Genomic DNA, 23,781 nt, shown 5'->3' with positions numbered 1-23,781 from the left:
GTGCTACAAGCTGCGCTCTGGGGCATGGGCATGACATCATGACACACAAAGAAAAGTGGTGAGGATTATGTTACACAACTGTTTTCATCAATCTGACCCCCTTTCCCCCTGTGGAAGCCATTGACGGGTAGATACTGTATAGAATTGCATTGTAAATGGACTTTTCCACATTGGTCTTTGTGCTTCTGAAAGAAACCATTGTAAAGTTGAACGGCTTTAACATTAAATTATCAGAGAGATGGCAGAATTAGGGCTCAACTTATGGGAAGCAGCTTGGATTGTTTTTGATAACAATTAAAGGAGCAACCCAAGTTGATTTGGAAATTAAACAATATAGTAGGCTGAGAATATACCATAGGCTTATTTGCGTGATGTGTTTATCTACATTTCTTTGCTTTCAAGTTCTCTGGCGGGTGGCTCTCTGTGAAAAGTTTGCTCTAATTTTCTCTAACTTGCAGATTTCTCTTAATCTACAGACTCCCAAAGGCACGTGCGCCGAGTCAGTGAAAACTGCCATTGATGCTGGCTATCGCCATATCGATGGGGCTTTTGTGTATCACAATGAAGATGAAGTTGGACAGGCCATACGGGAGAAAATTGCAGAGGGGAAGATCAAGCGTGAAGACATATTTTATTGTGGCAAAGTAAGATGTCTGAGTCAATTCCTTTCCTCAGAATAAGGATGAAGTACGTTGTTGCTTTAACCGGTGTTTTGCCTCCTTTTCTGTTTTCCTCAGATCAGAAAGGAAACTCGGGGAAGCAGATGCTGGCTCAGGAATTCTGGGAGTTGAGTCTACAAGTCATAAAGGGGCCACCTCTGAGCTAGAACCTAGATTTACCAGTCTTCATATCAGGGGTGGGCTTCAAAAATTTTATCAAGGGGTTCTCTGCCAAGTTGCTGGGTAGGTGTGGCCATGATGGGCATGGCCTAGCTGGCCTCCTGCACACGGGGAGGCGTTTTTGCCCTCCCTAGGCTCCAGAGGCTTTCCTGGAGCCTCTGGGTGGGCAAAAATGCCCTTCCCAAGCTCTGGAAGCCCTCTGAAGGCTGGAAACTCATTTCTGGCCTTCTTGAACTTCTGGTAGGCCCATTTTTCACCCTCCCCGAGCTTCCACATGTGCCCTGCACTTACCTGCATCCAAAACGGGCCCCGTGGGGACTCCTGGAAGGGGCAGGGTGGGCGGGGCCAGCCAGGAGTGGGATTTGAGGGTTCTCCGAACTGCACAGAATCTTAGCTAGAGGTTCTCCCAAACCCCTACGAACCCCCAGCAACCCACCCCTGCTTCATAGCAAAGATCCTGCAATTTTTACTCCTTTCTGTTATACCTGCTGCAGCTAATTTTATATTGCTAATTATTTTAGAGGAATCTTTAGGCTGCCTTTTCATGGCAGGAACCCTCTCTCAGTGAGATTTCCAACATAAGTAATAATAAAAGTAACTGATAATTAGAGTAACCATATGTCCTCTATTATAAAGCACTTTATTCCAGAAAGCAGCCCTTTAGATTTATTTCATTACCTTATTGGTTCTCCTCTTGAATTTTCTTTGGTAAAGCAAAGTTATAAACATTTTAAAAAAATAATCCTCATGACCCTGTTTTACATTTGCCACCTTTTTAGGTTTGTCCTTTATTTTTTCCCAAGAAAATATGGCAATACTGATAATAAAAGAAACATCCTGTCCTGCTATACAAAAACAACAACAAAAAAAATCAAAAACCAAAAACATGAAGCTATTGCAGTCTGATAAAAACACAACCTCAGAACAGTCTGCAGAAGAAAAAAAAAGAGTCATTACAACCTAAGACATAATAGAATCAGCAAAACTTTTAAAGTAGAACATGAATGAGTTTTCTTGGGAACTGGACGGTTTTTTTTAAAAAAAAATTGCTTTCATCTCTAAGGGGCTGAGAAAGCTGTGGCAGAAGTGTGATAGCATCTGAGTGACTTGAAGCAAAACTTGGGGCCTGTTTTGGGGGAGGAGGGGGTAGTTTTTAAGAAGCTAATTGAGTGTCCTAAGCCTTGCAGAAACTTAAGAACTCCATTTTGCTTCCCCAAATCCCCTAGTGGCAGTTTTACATTTGCAGGATTTTTGCAGTTCTTTAAAAATTAAAATCAGAAATGCCAATGTTTGAAGGTGAACAGGAACTCCAACAATGTTGGGGTGAAGCCTCCTTAAAATTGCAAAGGCCTTTGATAGCAGAATAGAAAATATGAATGTGGTTTTAATTAACCTTGACCCTGCCACTTTAAACAACGGGCTTTCAGGCAAGAAAAAAAAATATATCCTTGCAAATAAAAGTCAGATTCTGTTAAGAGATCAGTCTCTGAAGCAGTTCATTGATCTATGCTGGAAAAGGCTCCAGGAAATGGCTAATTTCTTGTGTCTGAAGCTTGATTTCTTGTGTCTAAAACTTGATTTTCTTGAAGAGGAAGAAAAGGCCACTAGAATCTCTATAAAAGTCTTTAAATTCCAATCAAGCAAAGTTTTGGAAATAAGAAGAATTCAGTTTTAAACCCTCAGTTAAAAGACTGAACATTAGGTTGCTGTTCCCAGGCAATGTTCAAGTTCCCGATAAAAAATAGAGCTGATTTCTGATAACATACAACTATTGGTTTTAATGGCAATCTGTCTATCTTATTGAACAGAGGTGGGTTTCAGCAAGTTCTGACCAGTTCTGGAGAACCGGTAGCGGAAATTTTGAGTAGTTCAAACCGTAAATACCAGCTCTGACTGGCCCCGCCCCCATCTATTCTCTGCCTCCCGAGTCCCAGGTGATCAGGAGGAAATGGGGATTTTGCAGTAACCTTCCCCTGGAGTAGGGAGGGAAAGGAGATTTTGCAGTATCCTTCCCCTGCCACGCCCACCAAGCCACGCCCACAGAACCAGTAATAAAAAAAATTGAATCCCACCACTGTTACTGAAGAAACTGAATGCAGCATGAAATGAGGCTACAATTACAACACATACTGCTATTCTCCACAGGCTCCCATCCTCTTCTTTGCAGCTCCCCCAAACCTAAATGGATAGCCATGTTGTAGGAGGGAACACACAAAAACTGTAAGTTCTGTAACTGAGATATATCATTAAAAAAATAAATAAAGCACATACCCCTGGTGGAAAATCCTAGCCTTGTTGACATGCATGATGCTTCATCCTTTTTTATATTGTTGCCCTTGCAGTCTTCATGTCCCTCACCACTATTAAATATGTCTCAACCATTAAAATGTTGCCTATTCTTGCTCTACAAAATTTGCCTGGTCTTCCTGCTATGCCTTATCAATGAAGCTATCTGCATCCTAGAGCATTAGAAAAAACACTTAATCTCTCCCCTGGTATAGCTAAGAAAGCAAGGAGAGCCCATGGCTTAGAGGTTAATACATCCATCTAAAATGCATGTATATATGGGACGCAGTGGCTCAGTGGCTAAGATGCTGATCTTGTCAATCGAAAGGTCGGCAATTCAGCGGTTCGAATCCCTAGTGCCGTGTAACGGGGTGAGGTCCCATTACTTGTCCCACCTTCTGCCAACCTAGCAGTTCGAAAGCACATAAAAAATGCAAGTAGAAAAATAGGGACCACCTTTGGTGGGAAGGTAACAGCATTCCGTGCGCCTTTGGCATTTAGTCATGCCTGCCACATGACCACAGAGACATCTCCAGACAGCGCTGGCTCTTCGGCTTTGAAACGGAGATGAGCACTGCCCCCTAGAATCAGGAACGACTAGCACATATGTGCGAGGAGAACCTTTACCTTTAATATGCATGTAGCCTGGGTTTGAATCCCAGAAGGGTATAGCTAGCTGATGAGAGCTAAATAGCTTGAAATCTCCCTTTACTTCTTTGTCGGTAAAACACAAAATTCAACACAAAAATAGTTCGTCGTGAAAGCGATTGCCTGTGAAGGCTCCTGGATTGGGACTGAAAGGCAAAAGCAGAAGCAGTATACTCGTCCCATAATTGGGTAGACCAGGTTGCCCTGATAGACCGGTCCCACCAGAAAAAAACACTCTTAGAGCATTAGTTTCAACACCTTCCAGCCAGGACCTGTGAATTGCTTCATTCAGCAGCTGAAAGAGCATCCTGCCAGTTAATGAAGAAGATGTGTGTGCCTTTTCCCTAACTAGGAACTATACTGCTCAAAAAAAATAAAATAAATAAAGGGAGCACAAGCAGAAGACATCCGAGATCTGAATGAATGAAATAGCCTTATTAAATACTTTGTTCTTTAAATACAGTAGTTTATACACTGCTCAAACAACTAAAGGGAACACAAAACTACTGTATGTAACGAACAAAGTATTTAATAAGGCTATTTCATTCATTCAGATCTCGGATGTCTTCTGCTTGTGTTCCCTTTATTTTTTTGAGCAGTGTATAAAACTATTTCTCTTGACCCCATTTGCTCTGCATCAGGAGACATGAGGTCTCTGAACTGATGGACAGCTTCCATATTAGTCTTCCTCTGGCATTTTAATTCACAGCTTGACCATGCCTTACAAAAGAACTAAATCACATCACTGACAAATAACTGCATTTGTTTTCTGGAATATGCATCTATAGTTTTTAGAAACCCGATTTACTGTTTGGATCATGGCCATCATCATGATCCCCATCCTTATTTTAATCTCTTTTTAGTTGTGGTGGAACACTATGTTTGTTTTCCTGCAGGAAAAAAAAAACCTTTTCAGATAATTTGCCTTTAAAATTGGAGTATCATCTTAGATTTATTGAAATCCTGTTTGTTGAAATTCTGGTAAGTGAGGCAGATGGGTCTCGTCAATGAAATAGCTTCATCCCTGGTTAAAAAGTTCTGCTTACAAGGTCATCCTATGAGACTGCTTCCTTCTGCTGATGGACTAGTGAAAAATTACTCCTAAAATACTTTAAATTTCTTCTTTATCAACAGCAGTAACTGCAAGAGTAATTTTGGAGTCCTAGTGGAGAGTGTACTGCAGCTGCCAAAAAAGCCAAAACAGTCCGGGGCTTCATTAACAAAGGAATAGAATCAAGATCATGTGTTAATACCACTTTATAATGGTGTGGAATATTGTATCCAGTTTTGCTCACCACGTTATAAAAAAGATTTATTTTATTTTATTTTATCTCGAATTTATATACCGCACCTTCTCCCGAGGGACTCAGGGTGGTGTACAGCCAGATAAAAACATACAATATTAACATTAAAAACAGTTAAAAGTATATATATTAATTTGGCCCCAATTTAAGATAACAGACCAATTAAAAATTAAAAATATTAAAAAATATGTTAAGCCAGCCCGGCTTGCTGAAAAAAGAAAGTTTTAAGGGCACGGCGGAAGGCACCGAGGATGTTGAGAAAGACTGCAAAAAAGATGATTAGGAGACTAAAACATATGAAGAATGGTTGCAGGAATTGAGTATGTCTAGTTTAATGAAAAGAAGGACTAGGGGTGACATGAGGGCAGTGTTCTAATATCTCAGGGGTTGCCACAAAAAAGAGGGAGTCAAGCTATTCTCCAAAGCACCTGAGGGAAGGACAAGAGGCAATGGGTGGAAACTATTCAAGGAGAGAAGCAACCTAGAACTAAGGAGAAATTTCCTGACAGTTAGAACAATTAGTCAGTGGAACAACTTGCTTCCAGAAGTTGTAAATGCTCCAACATTGGAAGTTTTTAAGAAGTTTTTAAGTGGATCCTGAGCACTGAGCTGCAACGGAGAAACAGGCAATGGAGTGGCCAGTTCGAGGGAAGGAGAAGGCTGCTTTTCTTCTTTCTTCTTCCTGCTCCTCCTGTTTCTCTCACACCAGCTGCTCCGCTGCCAGTTTCTCCATTGTAGCACAGCACAGCGCCCAGGATCCACTTTGATATCGGATAGTGGTGGTAATTTAACAACTGGTTCACCCAGGGTCAAGTTGACCATTGTGGGAGGATCATCCCACATGTGTGACGGAGCTGGAGGATGGGGATGGGCCAGGCCTCCCACGACACCTGGGCGAACCAGTTGTTAAATTATTTGAATCCCACCCCTGGACCAAGACTACTTACATTGTGGAGTACTAGTCTTATGGTACCAGTCCAGATGGCTATTGCTATTCTCTGACAAACACCTGATGTTTCTGATTCTGAATCCGTTTGCCTTTCTGAATCTCACACAATAGACCTCAGAAACTTCTAGAAAGTCTCCAAATACGGCACCAGTTCAATAGCAAGTTTGATATAGCAGCTAACCAGGAGATAATGAGTTGTTGGCCTGTCTTAAGTATGAAAGTTGTCTGGACGACGTTGGGCCAGTTGCTTTCTCTCACAGGGTTATTTCTGTGGGGAAAATAGGAGGCGGGAGAATTAGATCTATTTTCTGCCTTGAGTTATCTACGAAAAGGCAAGATAAAAATATAATAACAGCATCCCCCTGTTTACATTTTCCAACAGCTAGTAATGATAGGCCTGATGCCTCCCATGCAGATAGTAATAAATGTAGCAGCCTTCATATTTCATTTATCTCAAAGATTTCTTTTGCCAGAAACCTGACAAAAACAATCTTGAAACTCTTGCAATTTGAAAACATTGAAAAAGGGTAACAGTCAGAAGCAGCAGATGTAATTAAGCAAATGAGTATTGTAAACAGATGGAGAAAAGCTTACTTTTCATCTTGTGACTCAAATGTTGGTGTTTATCATCCCAACAGATAAACTGCAGGTGGCAAATTTCAGGGATGGAAAGGGTTATTAAAAGTCTTGCACTTACGTCACTATAACTCTAGATCTGATTGGGACAGAGGGCCTTTCTCTGTCAGTCATGTTTGATTCTAAAGCACAGTGCTCATCTCTGTTACTTAGCTGAGGAAGCCAGCAGTGTCTGAAGGCAACTTTTGTGATCATGTGGCCAGCCAAGGGCACACAGAACACTGTTACCTTTCCATTGAAGTGGTACCTATTTAATTTAATTAGTCAGGATAGAGCTGGAATGGAGGTCTTGGAGGTCTTCTACTCCAACCTCTTGCTCAAACAGGAGACCCTATACCAGTGATGGCTAACCTTTTCTGGACCCAAAGCATGCGCGTGTGCCCCCAAAATGCAATGCACACGCAGGCTCCGTGCATGTGCCCCACTCCCATGCATACATTTGCCCCCCTGCATGCCCCCGCCCTGCATGTGTGTGTGCCCCCTGCATGCACCCCACCCCTGTGCATGCGCAGCAGAGATCCAAAAAACAGCTGGACAGCAGGAGGCGCATGTGCGGCAGAGCTGAGCTGGGGCGATGGCTCACGTGCCCACAGAGGGAGCTGCATTTCACCTCTAGCACGCATGCCATAGGTGCGCCATCAGAGCCCTAGATGTTTGGAAGAAGGTTCCTATAATTTTTCTTCCCAGGGATGCTGGTAAGCTGCATTGGGGAGTCCTCAACATTCAATTATACAATTTTAAAAAGTTCAGATGGGATGCCATTCTTCTGCTGGTTGGCCGGCCGGATCTCCCTCTGGGTTATTCTTCAGAAAAAGGAGAATTGGGAGACGTAGAGTTCCTTGTGTGGAATCCCTGAGTTCAACTAGGTCAAATCTCTCCCAGTCCCATTTTCTGTGAGTTGAAACTTATGTGGGAGTTAATTAGCCCTTCCCCAAATGGTCATCCTCCAGCTACATGGAATAACTCCAAAATCCTCCAGGCAAAATGGCTGTTAGCTGTTGGCTGTTGGTGAATTTAACCAATCAATATCTGGAGGAGGTGGATCTTAAGTGTATTTTGATTCAGAGCCATTTTAAGGACACTTGTGGTGCTAACCAACAGCTTGGTTTATCTCTAAAATCATAGAGGTAACTTTATCTTTGTACCGAATCTCCCACCGTTTAGTTTGATGAGCACATGACCCTATGTTATTGAATGATAGGAGACTTCTCATTAACCATACTTAGCACAATGACTTATTTGATTCTAGATAATGGGAGTTATGTTTCAATACATCTGGACAGCATCTGTCCTGACGATAGGTATTGTGTTCTCCCTCCCTCCCTCCCTTTTCTATAGCTGCCCATCTCAAACAAATGACTTTGAATGTCAAACTACCATAGAACACTTAAAAACAGTTACAACATAGTACAAAATTAAATATATATGGCAATTGAGAGAGAAAAAATGTTACTCCTGATTTCAATATAGCCAGGAAATGGGGCCCCAGCTCTGGGCACAAAGACAGGTCTTCAAAGCCTTAAAATCTGCATTTGCAAAGGGTGATTTTTAATCAGTACCCTCATATTGTACCCAGTTGTAGAGAGTAAAAATGACCTTGATGGAAATATGCAAGAACCATTACCTGGACAAAGGAGGCTGAAACATTTTTTTGAACCTTGAGAGAGAAGATAACATTTGAAAGCAGCTCAGACAGATGCCTTCCTGATTCAATATAGAAGTATAAGAATAAGGCATAAAATGGCACAATCAGATTTGCAAGATTCTATTAGGGTAGCCAGACTAATTGTAGTTACAATCTTCCTGTGGAGTTGTTTTCCTAGTCTGGTCTACTCACCTTGGTCTGACATCAACCTTGCAAGTCTCTTTCAAGAGAGACTGATGGTCTTTCCTTTGTTGGTAGAGATGGCTTTGGGCCTCAGGGTATTTCATTCTCACTGAGCACTTGGTTGCAGCATTGTTGCAACACCAATAACAGACAGGTTTATGAATAACTTGCAAAACGCCATGAGGCAGCTAATGCAAAAGGTTTTTTAATTTTTTTTAATTTTTTTAAATTTGATTTATATGCCGCCCTTCTCCGGAGACTCAGGGTGGCTTACAGTGCGTTAAGCAATAGCCTTCATACTTTTGTATATTTTATACAAAGTCAGTTTATTGCCCCCACAAACTGGGTCCTCAATTTACCTACCTTAGAAAGGATGAAAGGCTGGGTCAATCTTGAGCCTGGCGAGATTCGAACTTACTTTAATTGCAGACAGCTGGTGTTAAATTGCAGTGCCTTGTTTGCAGAGCTATCCAGGCTCTATCCAGTTGAGATAGAATTTAACTCGGCCAGCAGCCTTTAGTGCAACTAGTATTTCTGTGCTCTCATGAGAATTCTAGAGATGTTTGGAGGAGACCAAGGCCAATTCCTGAACTTCATGATTCAGTGTGGTCTATTTATGGCAGACTGACCAACAGAATTTCCCACAGATTACACCAAAGTGACTCCCATGCTGAATTTCCTGAAAGAAAGGGCAGCCAGATGGGCTATACCTATCATTAAGGGCAACAAACCAGTAGTGGACAATTATTAAAACTTCATGCAAAGATTGAGAATTCCCTTTGATGATTTCATGAGGTTCCTGACTGCAGCTGTGAAACTCACAAACTCAAGCAAGGTCAGCAGAAAGTGTGGATGTATTGTATGTATAAGTTTTAAAATTATTTGCCGGAGATGTGGGATGGAAAGATCTGGCTCTGATTTACCAATTTTAGTGAGGGAGTTGCTGACAAATTGAGACATGAGTTGGTAAGGCAAGGCACCCTAAATAACTTGGAAGAGTTGTCAGAAAGATGGATCATACAAGTCCTAAAATTCTTGCTGGTGGAAAGCATCAACATCCATATTTTGGCATGCTGATCAAAGTCAAAGACTTTTTAAAAAACGGCAAGCAACGATCATTGAGAGTTTCACTCTCTTCCATCAGTAGCCATGTGAGTTGGTCTTTATTGGGTGTGGCAGTCATTTCCTTCCCCATAGATCATCCCATTCATGAGGCTAACTTTGTTCCTGACAAAGTGATAACTTTGGCAGAAGAGTGACCTGACAGCTTTCTCTCGTTCTCATGGTTTGATATGAGGCAATTATCTTTACAAAATAGATCATGAAATGCGCAATTGATACGGACAAAAAAGGAAAAAGAAAAAGAATTACTGTGAAAGAGAATCTCATTTTAAATATCCAGAATACAAACAAGATAAGTTTAACACAGAACATAGTTTCACTCAGAAGGGGATTTATTTTGTAGAGGTTGTTCTTTGTGTAAACTTTGAAAATGATGCAGTGAAGCCAAGAGTTGGATGACCGGGCCTGGTGGCTCAGCAGACTAAAAGCATTGTGATTAAGACCAGCTGTCTGCAATTACTGCAGATTCGAATCTCGCCAGGCTCAAGGTTGACTCAGCCTTCCATCCTTTCTAAGGTAGGTAAATTGAGGACCCAGTTTGTGGGGGCAATAAGCTGACTTTGTATAAATATACAAAAGTATGAAGGCTATTGCTTAACGCATTGTAAGCCACTCTGAGTCTCCGGAGAAGGGCGGCATATAAATTAAATTAAAAAAAAAAACCAAAAAAACCAACAACAATTAGGCAATGCAATCCTAAATCTATATTTGTGTCCAAAGATGGGGCATTCTACTCCAGCTGGGTGACTTTGGGCCAGTCACTCTCTCTCAACCCAATCCACCTCACAGGATTGTTGTGGGGAAAATAGGAGGAAGAAAGTATGTTAGATATGTTTGCGGTCTTGAGTTATTCATAAAAATAATAAAGGGGGGGATGCAAATAATTAAAAGAAAAATAAATAAATTCCATCGACTTGAGTGAGGAAAGGATTGTAATCTTTGTCATTGAAAGATGATCTGCAAATCTGGGCAACGAAAACATTGTTTTTACAATTGTTTTGGAATTCCCACCTGCAGTTATATATTTTTTTATTTACTTATTGAATTTATTTACTGCCCATCTCGCTTCAAAGCGATTATGGGTGCCTTACAGCATTAAAAGCATTAATAATATTAACACTATCATTTGTTCCTTTGGAGGAAACAAGCTAGGAACCTTCCAGATTTTTGGGGCTGCAACTTCCATTAGCCCTTATCAGCATGGTGAAGAGAAAATGCAGCATGGTGAACAGATTATGGCAGTTACAATCTCAAACATTTCAATGATACTTGATCCTTTCCTTTTGACAAACTCCATCCACGGCTATTAAACACAGCTGGAATTAATGGGTTCTCCACTCAGTATTTTGGGGTTAGATCATAGATCAGCAGAGTTGGGTTTGCTTTTGTAAAGAACATAACTGTTGTGGTCCAAAGGAACCCACTAGGGGTATCTATATAATGAAACTCCATTTGCTTTGAAATAGCTGGATAATAATGCAACACCCTTTTTTTTGATGGGGTTCAGTGACTGTTTTCATCACCTCAAATGTGCTACTTTCATCATATCAAAGGTCATCCTTTGAAAGATGCCTGGCATCACACCCCAAAAGAAGATGGAAGCATAGCAACAATTCAAGAAGTTTCAGGCTGGAGATTAAGCAATTAAAATAATGATAGCTTATAAGTAATTTACTCAGTTGACTGTTTAATTCTCACCTCCCTGTAGACAATCTTTTGCAGCATAATTTTATTCATTTCTCCTCAGAGTTACTGTAAGTTTTAGTCATTTGATCGGCAGTTATTTCCACAGGAGTGGACATAGTATCTTAGCCTGTTTCCACTATTGTTTAAAGAACATTTGCCAAAGTATTCATTCCCCTAGGAAAAAAAAATGTTACATTTTGGATTTGTTTTGGCAAATCTGTGGTTTATTATTCTAGAATTTAATATAACTAGCGGTGGTTTATTTTGATTAATACAGTTCACTCAAAACGGAATATTTTTAAAATTTGTGTTTCTATATTCCATAGTTCCAAGAAGTAAAGTTTCCACTTTTTTTTCTTTTCCTTCTTTTTGCCCTAGTTGTGGAATACATGCCACCCACCAGAAATGGTGCGTCCAACTCTGGAGAAGACATTACAAATTTTGCAGCTTGACTATGTTGATCTCTATCTCATTGAACTGCCGATGGCTTTTCAGGTAAAGTATTGTGCTGGAGCGCCTCCTAGTGTATATGTTTGTGAACTGTAAATACTTAAATACTTAAAAGTCTTGGGCAGATCATTATTTTGGGGGGACAACATCCCACAATTGTAGATCACCACGTAGTGAAGAGCTCAGTTAGCAGAAGAACAAACCTGGAAGGGAGACCATAGATCTATATTGACTGTCTCTGTCAAAAGACCTATTATTCACACCTTAAATATCCCTATTGTGAAGCTGTTGTATGATGACAGTATTCAAATATGTATTCTTGATTTCAATTTGCATATATGCAAGGATTCTGGCAATAAAGAATCAACTCAAACATGGATTCAAGAGCTTTTTATTCAATCTGTGGCAAGATGAAATTATATATGCGCGGGGGATTATGGGAGCGACGGGGCGCTCCCATGTGACTCCTCTCCTGCGCGAGCTGCATTGGCTTCCGGTGGACTTCCAGGTGCGCTTCAAGGTGTTGGTGATCACCTTTAAAGCGCTCCATGGCTTAGGGCCAGGGTACTTACGGGACCGCCTTCTGCCACCAATAGCCTCCCACCGGCCGGTTCGCTCCCACAGGGAGGGCCTCCTCAGGGTGCCGTCGGCCAGACAATGCCGGCTGACGACCCCCAGGAGGAGAGCCTTCTCTGTGGTGGCACCTACCCTATGGAACAATCTACCCCCAGAGATACGAGTGATCTCCGACCTCCGGATTTTTCGTCGGGCCCTAAAAACTTATTTTTTTCAGCTAGCCGGTCTGTCCTGATTTTAGGGTTAGTTTTAAAATTTTAATATTTATTTTAATTGACAAGTTTTAAATTATGGGCCAAATTTATAAATTATTTTAACTTTATTTTTTAACTGTGATGTTTGTATAGATGTTTTTTATCTGGCTGTTCACCGCCCTGAGTCCGAAAGGAGAAGGGCGGTATAGAAATTCGAATAAATGAAATGAAATGAAATGAAATATGGAACTGTGGTACTCGAATATTTTGTGCACACATTAGGGCTGGGCAAAACTTTTCAAAGAGGTTCTTTGAAATTCACTTGCTTTACTGTTTTGATGAGAGAGGTTCTGTACCTTCTCCAGTGTGTTGTGAATCACTTTCTGTTTTACATTCCTATTTTAGATATGCAAATGTATTAATTGACATGCTAACCAAGTAGCAGATCATGCATGTAAGAGCCTGGCCTTCATTGCAGGGGTGAAATCTAAAATTTGTTACTACCAGTTCTGTGGGCGTGACTTGGTGATGGTGGGGGTAATGTGACTGGGTGGGCGTGGCCTTTTCTTTTTTTTTTTACTTTTAAAACGATTTTTTCTACAACGTCTTCGGCGAAGAGGTTGTAAAAAAATGCTTTCAAAAGGCTCTGACGATCCCAGCTGAGTTGCCTGATCAGCAGAGACATTTTTTCTTTTAAATGCCTCTGATGATCCAAGCTGAGTTGCCTGATCATTAGAGGCATTTAAAAGAAAAAAAGTCTCTGCCGATCAGGCAACTCAGCTGGGATCATCAGAGGCATTTAAAAGAAAAAAAGTCTCTGCTGATCAGGCAACTCAGCTTGGATCATCAGAGGCATTTAAAAGAAAAGAAGGGGTTTTTTTCTTTTAAAAGCCTTTTATGATCCCAGTTGAGCCGCACAATCATTTTTTAAAAGTTAAAAAAAACCCTCTGATGATTGTGCGGCTCAACTGGGCATGCGGGGGGGCAGGGATTTTTGCTACCGGTTCTCCAAACCACCCGCCTCTATCGCTACCGAATCGGGCGATCCGGTCCAAACCGGGAGCATTTCATCCCTTGCTTTATTGCTGCCATGTATTATCTTCCTTTCTTGTAAAATAGTAGTAAAGCTATCCCAAAGGTGTTTTTTCCAAAAGCAACTGGACTTCCTTTGTTTTTCCTTGAAGACGTCTAAGAAGCTTCTTCACTTCTGAAGCTTCTTGGATAAGAAGCAAAAGATCTTCAAAGGAAAAACGAAGAAAGTCCAGTTGCCTTTGGAAAAATCATCTTTGGGACAATGACCTGGATGACTGAGAATCTCTATAGACCAAGGGTGGGCAAATGTGGCCCTTTTACAACCTGTGGACTTGGCTTGGCTGTCTCAGGAATTCTGGGAGTTGAAGTCCATAGGTTGTAAAAGAGCCACATTTGCCCACCCCTGCTATAGACACGTAATAGTGAAGCTGTGGCTCTGGGACAGGAATTCCTACTGAACACGCACAAGCTAGAATATAATGATTTATGTCCAATAATTTTCTTCTTGCTGAACGGTCTTAATTGCCCATAAATCAGTCAATACCAAATATAGAAATTGATATTCTTCTGTACGGGAAAAGCTTTGGGCAAACTGTTCCCTTACAGAATAATTAATACATCATGCTACTGCAACATGAGCCTCTGTATCTCATGTTTAAAGTACACAGAGTGACTTGCCCGGTCAGCACTAAATTGAAATGTGGTTTGTACCCTATGTACGTCTAGTTTAATGAAAAGGAGGACCAGGGATGACATGATAGCAGTGTTCTGAGGGTTGCCACAAAGAAGAGGGAGTCAAACTATTCTCCAAAGCACCAGAGGGGCAGGACAAGAAGAAAATGGATGGAAACTAATCAAGGAGAAAAGCAACCTAGAACTAAGGAGAAATTTCCTGACAGTTAGAATAATTAATCAGTGGAACAACTTGCCTCCAGAAGTTACAAATGCTTTAACACTGGAAGTTTTAAAGCAGAGATTGGACAACCATTTGTCTGAAATGGTGTAGGGTTTCCTGCCTAAGCAGGGGGTTGGACTAGAAGACCTCCAAAGTCCCTTCCAACTCTATTCTATTCTATTCTGTTCTGTTCTGTTCTGTTCTGTTCTGTTCTATTCTATTCTATTCTATTCTATTCTATTCTATTCTATTCTATTCTATTCTATTCTTATTCTGTAGTTTTTTTTATTATGTAAAAGCATTGGCCACCCAACTTCAATGGATTCATGTAATTACATGACTCATCTGACTCCCCAAATCAGAACAAAGCAAATGCTTGCAAAAGTACCATTTGAGCCCTTTGACTTTCACCATTAATAGTGAGAGTTGGTGGGTGGGATAATGGCAGGTTCTTTCACTTATAAGCCATATCGTAGCATATTGTGTAAAGGCACCTGCTACATCATAACAAATACAGTAAAGCTTAAGGTTCTGTGTATGTCAGTTCATAGTATAGCCCTGAAAGCAGGGGTGAAATGCTCCCGGTTCGGACCGGATCACCTGATCCGGTAGCGATGGTGGCGGGTGGTTCAGAGAACCGGTAGCAAAAATCCCTGCGCCCCCCCCATGCCCAGCTGAGCTGCACGATCATCAGCTTTTTTTTTTAACTTTTAAAAGCATTTTTTCTACAACCTCTTCCGACGAAATCTTCGAAATCCTCTTCCGATGATCCCAGCTCAGCTGGGATCATCAGAGGCTTTTCAAAGCATTTTTTTCTGCAACCTCTTGGCCGAAGAGGTGGTAAAAAAAATGCTTTGAAAAGTCTCTGACGATCCCAGCTGAGTTGCCTGATCGGCAGAGGCTTTTCAGAGCATTAGAAAAAATGCTTTGAAAAGTTTTTTTTAAAAAAAGTTGGCCACGCCCACCCAATCATATTACTCCCCCATACCAAGCCACGCCCACAGAACCGGTAGTAACAAATTTTACATTTCACCCCTGCCTGAAAGACCATCTGGGCTAGAACTGACGGTCTTTAATACGATCGTTTTCAATTAGGCACCATCAAATGAGTTGGGTTTTAACTGTGATAAATAATGCCGACCGTGGAATTCCAATACATATGCAAGCCACAAGGTTGGCAATCACAGTTTAAATATAATAAAATTTCTTGGCACTTCCGATATCCTGGAATGGTCCTATGCATTTTCTTGCTACACTGTATGACTCCTTGCTGCATCCATGTTTTTTAATAAATTTATTTTCTGTCACATGTTTACACCATACCTAATACCATCAATGATAAAACTCTATGAAACTTGTAATTGGCACATTGTAATCTGGAAGATAGTTATGGCATTAATTACAATGTGACCTGTAAAATGGACCACAGGGGTATCACCAGTTCTTTTAACTATACCGATTTGGTGGCTTCAAGACACAAAAGAAGCAACACAACACGGGTCCCTAGACAACACGCACTCACAAGTATCCACAAGTTATTACTAACTACTCATGACTGCTCTCACTACTTACGACATTCTTTCTCATTACTACTACTATTCCAACTACTACTTCTTGTAAGTGCAACTATTCCTACTTTTTGGGAGTACCGCTGGAGAAAATTGTCTTGTTCTAGCTCTTTTACTTCCATATAGAAACATACACCTCAGTCAGTCAGTCAGTCAGTCAGTCAGACAGACAGACAGACAGACTGACAGACAGACAGACAGACAGACAGACAGACAGACAGACAGACAGACACCAGCTGTTTCTCAGCATAGCTTTTCTACCGACCTTACCTTGCTGGCTGAGGAGAAGGCTTAAAGAGACAGGACAACAGCAGTGCAGGTCCTGGCCATTTTTTGGGCAGCCTGCTCTCTCAACAAGGGATACGTAGCTTCATGTGAAAATATGACATAGAATTAATATACCGTATTTTTTGGAGTATAAGACACACTGGAGTATAAGATGCACCTACCTTTTTTGGTGAGGAAAAGAAGAAAAAGAAATCTCCCTCTGCCTCTGAGCAATTTTGCCTCATTGCAGCAAACAGCAACCCGCTGCTTTACTTTCATTTTCGTTTTCAGCATAGCTTGATTAGCACAAGGAAAAAAAATCTGCTCAGCAATTTACCTCTTTGCAGCAAGCAGCAGAGCCCTGCGCAAAACAGCTGAGAGCAAATCAGCTGAGAGTCGGGAGGCCGATCCAATCAACTTGTGCTAATTAGGCTGTGCTGAAGCTGAAAGGAGCTGTTTTTTCTTGCTGTTTGCTTGCAAGGAGGTAACTGCTGGGAGGCAGAGGCCAAAGGGTGGGGGCCAGCGGGTGAGCAGGGCTACATTCTGTTTATAAGATGCACCTAAATTTTCACCCCCTTTTAGGGAGGGGAAATGTGCATCTTATACTCCAAAAAATACGGTCTCTCTGCTCTGAGAGCTTAAGGGAAAATGAACCGTATATGCCCTTCTAAAGACTGAAGTGAATGAATCGAATAAGGCACAATTTGCATTCTTTTCAATGCAATAAATCTCACTGCTTGCATAGTTTCCTGCCGCTATGCAAGTAATAGGATTTCCCATCTATGAAGTACACAAATAGTATTTTTCCTACTATTCCTACGATTGTTATGAATCACATTTGGAATATAGGTGACTAACAAAGTGTTGGCAGCTGCTCCTTTTTCCCCACTCCCACCCACAAAACTCCTTTGAGATTTCATCAAAAAGAAGGATATGCGAATTTTTTCTAGAATTCTGCTTGGGCTCTTGTTTCTATTGGCTTCCTGCCTAAAGAGAGGGAGGGAGCCCAGCTGTACATTCCCAGCTTGCTAAATCATGGTTTAGCAAGCTAGAGATCAATGTTCAACTAATATTGTACAATTTACGGTAAGTAATTCAGAATATCCATTTGTAAAGCTTCCCATTCCCTGTTAATTATAATGGAAGGAATTTCAGAGACAATGCCAGTCTTCATTCAGTTTCTTTCAAAGTCTAGAGAGTCAGCCAGAAGTTGGCTGGTATTGGGCTCTTGTTTCTTTCCCCCTAGTTTAGAAAACATTCTACTCCAATGTCTACTTGCCTTTTGGCAAAACCACCAAAAGAAAAACATCCTAATCATTTGAGATTAATATAAAGGAATCAGGTCAAGTGTACCCAATCTAGCATCCTTCAGATGTTTAGGCTTCAACTCCAACAATGAGAGAATACTCAAAAACATCTGGAGCACATCAGGTTGCTTACTCGGAACTTGACACATATTGGGTCTGTCATATTTGTCATACCTACATCTGATGGTTAATGTTCAATAAATTGAAATAGCTTTGAGCCAGTGGTGGAATTCAATTTTTTTTACTACCGGTTCTGTGAGCATGGCTTGTGGGCATGGTGTGGCTTGGTGGGCATTGCAGGGGAAGGGTATTGCAAAATCTCCATTCCCACCCCACTCCAGAGGAAGGATACTGCAAAATCCCCATTCCCTCCCACTCCTGTGGGAAGGATATTGCAAAATCTCCATTCCTACCCCACTCTGGGGCCAGCCAGAGGTGGTATTTGCCGGTTCTCCAAACTACTCAAAATTTCAGCTACCGGTTCTCCAGAACCTGTCAGAACCTGCTGAATTTCACCCCTGCCTTGAGCTTTCCTCCCCAAATATCTACCTTCTCTTCAAATTACAGGGAAACTGCCTCCCTGTCCAAAATTAACAGAGTATTGCAACATTGTGAGAGTTCATCTCTTTCCTTCACCTTCTCATGTGACTTTTTTGTTGTTGTTTCTTCAGCCTGGAGAAAACCTCTATCCTAAAGATGAAAGTGGAAAATGGCTTTATCATGAAACAGATCTATGTGCCACATGGGAGGTGAGTATTTAGGAAGCATTAATCGTATCATAACTAACAGTATCTAAAACTTTCTCACCGTCCTTAGGATATCTCTTCCAATAAATTTAGAGGGGAAAAGAAAGTTAGGTTCCATTGGACACTCCATCCAGCAATGGATCCTGAGTTGTACCCTATACTGAAGCAGTAGTATTAGCCTAAAACCTAGGTGTGCTCAAGATTGATCAATCTAGCTGCCTGTGATGAGGAGGGATGTCATTTTGGCAAAAATAAAATAAGAAAAATAAAATAACAACATAACACCACACAATACAGGAATGATCTGTCTACTTAATTGACCAAAATTACAATGCCACTAGTAGCATTGGAGCAGGTTATCGGGTATAATAAATTGGGGCATGCATTCTGTAATTTGTAAAATGTGGTTATCTTTAAGATACTATGGCACATTAAATATTAATATATTACTATTTTATTGAAGTTTTTATTGAACTTGGTACACGTCCAAGAGAGCAGAGAAACCTTTGGTGGCCTTAATGATATTGTTTGTGTGGGAAGTAGAATTATTTCAAAGTTTGGAGACAGAGGAACCAAACTAGTAGGAATGTAAAAGAAATGAAAGGATTGTTCTTGTCAGCTCAGCGTTGCAGACCATATAGAAAGCAAAACAGTTATGACATGAAGCAGATCATATGGCAAACAACTTGTGATGACTCCCACCTGGAGTTAATCATGGGGATGGGTATGGACTTGAACCCAGGCCCAAAAAAGGACAGAGAAAAAAATCTATTGAAGAAGGCTAATACCAAGGCAGAGATGAAAACTGGGTGGTAATAATAATAATAATAATAATAATAATAATAATAATAATAATAATAATAATAGTAGTAGTAGTAGTAGTAGTAATAGTAGTAATAGTAGTAATAGTAATAGTAATAGTAATAGTAATAGTAATAATAATAATAATTTTATTTCTATACTGCCCTTCTCCCGAAGGACTCAGGGCGGTGTACAGCCTGATTAAAAGCACAAAGACAAACAAAATTTAAAAATTATTAAAATTATTAAATAATTGGCTCAACTATAAAACCCCCAAATTTAAAATCCCACATTTAAAACCAATTAAAATCTTTACATTGATAGCCCGGCCTGGTGGAACAACAAGGTTTTGAGGGCACAGCGAAACACACGGAGGTCAGAGATCTTACGCATTTCTGGGGGCAGGTTCTCGAAACATGGTGATGCTTGAGCCACAGGACTGGGTCAGAAACATTTGAATTGGTAATTCCAGAATCTGTCTATCCACATTGACACCCCTCCCCCACTCCCAAGATGAATCAGTGTGACAAGAATTTTTACCATCTATCAGTCTATCAATTCAAGCAATGAAAGAAATCCCAGAGAAGTACCAGGCTGGAAACCCTTGATAGACTTTTTTTTTAGTAAAAAAACCACAAAAACTTGTGATTTATGGTTTTGATGAAGCTATATTATAGAACATAGCTATATGTTCAACTCATGGGAGTTGAAGTCCACAAATCTTAAACCTGCCAAATTTGAAGACCTCTGTTATAAAAAGAAGAGAGCCATTATGTAACTTTAGAGAGAGAGAGGTTAAAATATAATTTACTGCTGGGAAAAATATTGGAGCTACTTCTTTATATTTTTTATATCTATCTTTGTAACCGTCTCCTTTTTCTTCCATTTTTTTTTCTTATTGCACTTTTAGCTTTATCTGTTTCTTTCTTTTTCATTTTCTCCAGTCCAATTTAGTTTGCATTATTTACTCTTACTTTTTCTTACAACTTTTAAGTGTGTGTGTGTGTGTGTGTGTGTGTGTGTGTGTGTGTAGAGAGAGAGAATGAGTCACTAAATATTGAATATGAATTGAGGTGATTTGAATAGAATAGAATAGAACAGAACAGAATAGAATTTTATTGGCCAAGTGTGAATGGACATACAAGGGATTTGTCTTGGTGCATATGTTCTCAGTGTACATAAAAGATACATTTGTCAAGAATCATAAGGTACAACACTTAATGATAGTCATAGGGTACAAATAAGGTAGGGTACATTATACTATTTTTAATAAGGATCATTTGCATCTTCTCCCTTCTCCCTTTCTTGCAATTGCTGATTCCTATTGCTTCTCCCTGTTTGTCTTCTCTCCATCTTCCTTTTTCTAAATTCGGACCAAGAACAATCTTTTGGTGGGGGATGAGTCAACCTCTCCTTACATCTCCTTTGCCCTCCTCCACTGGCTGCCTCTCAACTGTGTAAACCTCAATTCCCATAGTTCCTTAACTAGCATGGCCATTGCTGAGAAGGGACCTTCCCTTTTTGGGAATTGGTCCACCTGAGGAGCACTTAAGTTGGTGGAGTTCATCATGGATTGTTTCTTTGTAACAACATCACAATCCCATCACCCTTATTTATTTTGTACCCCTAAGCAGTAAAAATATTATTTGCCGGTTTATTACACTGTTTTGCCTACTTCATTCTAACAGGCTTTGGAAGCATGCAAAGATGCAGGCTTGGTGAAATCTCTTGGTGTATCCAACTTCAATCGTAGGCAGCTGGAAATGATTCTAAACAAGCCAGGTTTGAAGTACAAACCTGTCAGCAACCAGGTAATGACAGTGAATAGATGAGCCCATGTAAGCATGTTGACTTTCTCATGTAATGAGTGGCATAAGCCATCAGTCCTTGACTAGTGTATCTAGCATCAGAATATCTTGTATGATGTGTCTTCATGATTTCCTGTCATAAAAAATCAACTATGCCATTTTTCATATATTTCTCCTTTCAGCTTTGCTTCTGGTTTGCTCTAAAACATAAGATAAACAAACATGTTACTAAAAACAAACATAATCTTAGCCTATTCATTCAATCTTCCCCACAGGCCTTTCATTTTGGGCTAAAACGAACAAGGAGCCAATTCATGCTCAGTCAGGACAAGAATAACATTATGTTAATTTTCTGCCCAAGATTTAATCGTGAGAAATTAAAGTAATTAATTTCACTCTATTGCCAGAAGAGTCCTTTACCCTTGGGAGGAGGGCGGCATTTTGGGCAGTGACCATCTGAAATAATATCTAAATATGTAGTATTTTATAGAATGCTTCCGGTAAAGTCAGAATGGCCTTATTTACTCCGATTAACAGCTTTTTCAGTTTTTCTGATCTAGGCCAGGGGTGAAATGCTCCCGGTTCGGACCAGATAGCCCGATCCGGTAGCGATGGAGGCGGGTGGTTCAGAGAACCGGTAGCAAAAATCCCTGCCCCCCCCCATGCCCAGCTGAGTCGCACAATCATCAGAGGCTTTTTTTTTTTTTTTTACTTTTAAAAGCATTTTTTCTACAACTTCGGCCGAAAAAATGCTTTTAAAAGTAAAAAAAAAGCCTCTGATGATCGCGTGGCTCGTCAAAGGCATTTAAAAGAAAAAAAACCCTTTTTTTTCTTTTAAATGCTCTGACGATCCAAGCTGAGTTCCCTGATCAGGGAACTCAGCTTGGATCATCAGAGCCTTTTGAAAGCATTTTTTTTATAACCTCTTAGCCGAAGAGGTTGTAGAAAAAATCGTTTTAAAAGTAAAAAAAAAATTAAAAAAAATTGGCCACGCCCACCCAGTCACATTAACCCCACCACCACCAAGCCACGCCCACAGAACCGGTAGTAACGAATTTTAGATTTCCCCCCTGATCTAGGCCATCTATTCCATAATTCAATTCCATTCAATTCAAATCTTTATTGTCAGTGCACAACATATGTGCAGTGAGATTGGTTGAGCTCCCTCAGTGCACCCCTCCCCCAACACAATACAACTCACAGTGAAGACAGAAAATCCCTAACCCAATAAATCATATTAACAAAACACCTATTGCACCAGTGTGAACATGTTACACATTGCGCCGGCCCTGCAGTCCATCATACTACATAGTTATGATGTTATTTTTCATTCTGGAGTCTGACAGCCCACGGATAAAAATTGTTCTTCAGCCTGTTTGTGCGGCTGGCTATGCTTCTATATCTCCATCCCGATGGTAGGAGGGTAAAGAAGTGATGACCAGGGTGAGAGTCGTCCCTAATTCTTTTAAGTAGATGAGTAGGAGACAAATGTTTATGAGCACATCATGTATACGTCATACATTCTATGAAAAAAGTTGGGAAATAATAAGGCAACCCAGCTGATCTATTATATCAAAGACAGGAAATCATAATGCTTGCATTGAACTCAAACATACTAGGAAGAAAATTTCTGGATTTTGTTGAATTGGCTGCTGCTAGTTGGAGGAGTGGGAGGAATCCTAGAAGAGAAGAGGTTTGGAATTGATGTCCGGAATGAGGGTTCTTTTTCTTCCATATCCCTTATATCAAACTGATCATGAATGATTAAGAGCAGCTACTTGGCTTTTTTCCTTGGTAATTAACAACTGGAAACGAGATGTTACACAGCTCACAAGGCTATGCCATCAGAAAAATCTTGTGGGCCTTATTATTATTATTATCTTGCAGGCAATGAGTTATCTTGAAGACAATGAGGTTCTCTAAAGCATTTTTAAAAAAAATAAAAAAAATATGCAAACTTGCTGAAAGCAAACTTGGCAGTTGTAAAAGGTCATTGTGTTCCACCAGTTTGAGCTTATAGTTGAAACACGTGGATTAGCCTAACTGAAATTTTCCTCCACCTCTTTAGAGGGCCCCACTTTAGCCACAGGAGATGCTATGGATTAGTACTTGTGGTTCCCTTGGCCTACCCTTACCATAAATGTCACACACCATTCAGATGCCTGGAGTAAACTGGAACAATTCAATGAAGCAATAACTTCTTATTAGTAGTTTAATTGGCCAAGCTATTCAGAGTCCTGGGGAGTTGAATTTTCTCCTTCCGTGCTCCAAACATTCACTGTTTTCTTTTGCAAGGAAATAACATTGAAGATACAACCATAGGGATCGTTTAAGTATTTCAGTGCACATTTCTCATGTGTCATAAGCAGGAGTGAAATCCAGCAGGTTCTGACAGGTTCTGGAGAACCGGTAGCGGAAATTTTGAGTAGTTCGGAGAACTGGCAAATGCCACCTCTGGCTGGCCCCAGAGTGGGGTGGAAATGGAGATTTTGCAATATCCTTCCCCCAGGAGGGGAGGGAATGGAGATTTTGCAGTATCCTTTCCCTGGAGTGGGGTGGGAATGGAGATTTTGCAATATCCTTCCCCTGCCACACCCACCAAGCCACGCCCACAGAACTGGTAGGGAAAAATATTGGATTTCACCCCTGATCATAAGCCATTGTTTTGTATCACATTTGAAATTGTTTTCCATGTTTATCTTTTAATAAAAATTAAAAGATGAAGAATTGCAAGTCACTTGAAAATAGGCCAGACTGTCACTTGTCGGTCTTGGCCACTTTGAACTAAAATATTTGCAAAAAAAAGCATATACCTCACTAAAATAAGTTATACGGATAC

At 40.5% G+C, this 23,781-nt stretch overlaps 1 protein-coding gene across 2 annotated transcripts in view; it reads left to right on the top strand.

The window, feature by feature from the left end:
* AKR1D1 (aldo-keto reductase family 1 member D1) overlaps positions 1-23,781 on the top strand; it is a 77,492-nt gene that overhangs the window by 42,161 nt on the left and 11,550 nt on the right. For both annotated transcript variants that reach the window (XM_034402821.3, XM_034402822.3), the window contains exons 2-5: positions 477-644; positions 11,677-11,793; positions 18,259-18,336; positions 20,823-20,945. In XM_034402821.3, the coding sequence (XP_034258712.1) occupies positions 477-644; positions 11,677-11,793; positions 18,259-18,336; positions 20,823-20,945 (486 nt within the window). The remainder of the gene's footprint in view (positions 1-476; positions 645-11,676; positions 11,794-18,258; positions 18,337-20,822; positions 20,946-23,781) is intronic.

Source organism: Pantherophis guttatus, chromosome 7 (genome assembly GCF_059756535.1).
Source record: "Pantherophis guttatus breed Tessera chromosome 7, ASM5975653v1, whole genome shotgun sequence".
In the NCBI taxonomy this organism is placed as follows: Eukaryota; Metazoa; Chordata; class Lepidosauria; order Squamata; family Colubridae; genus Pantherophis; species Pantherophis guttatus.
This window is presented reverse-complemented; position numbering and strand designations above follow the sequence as displayed.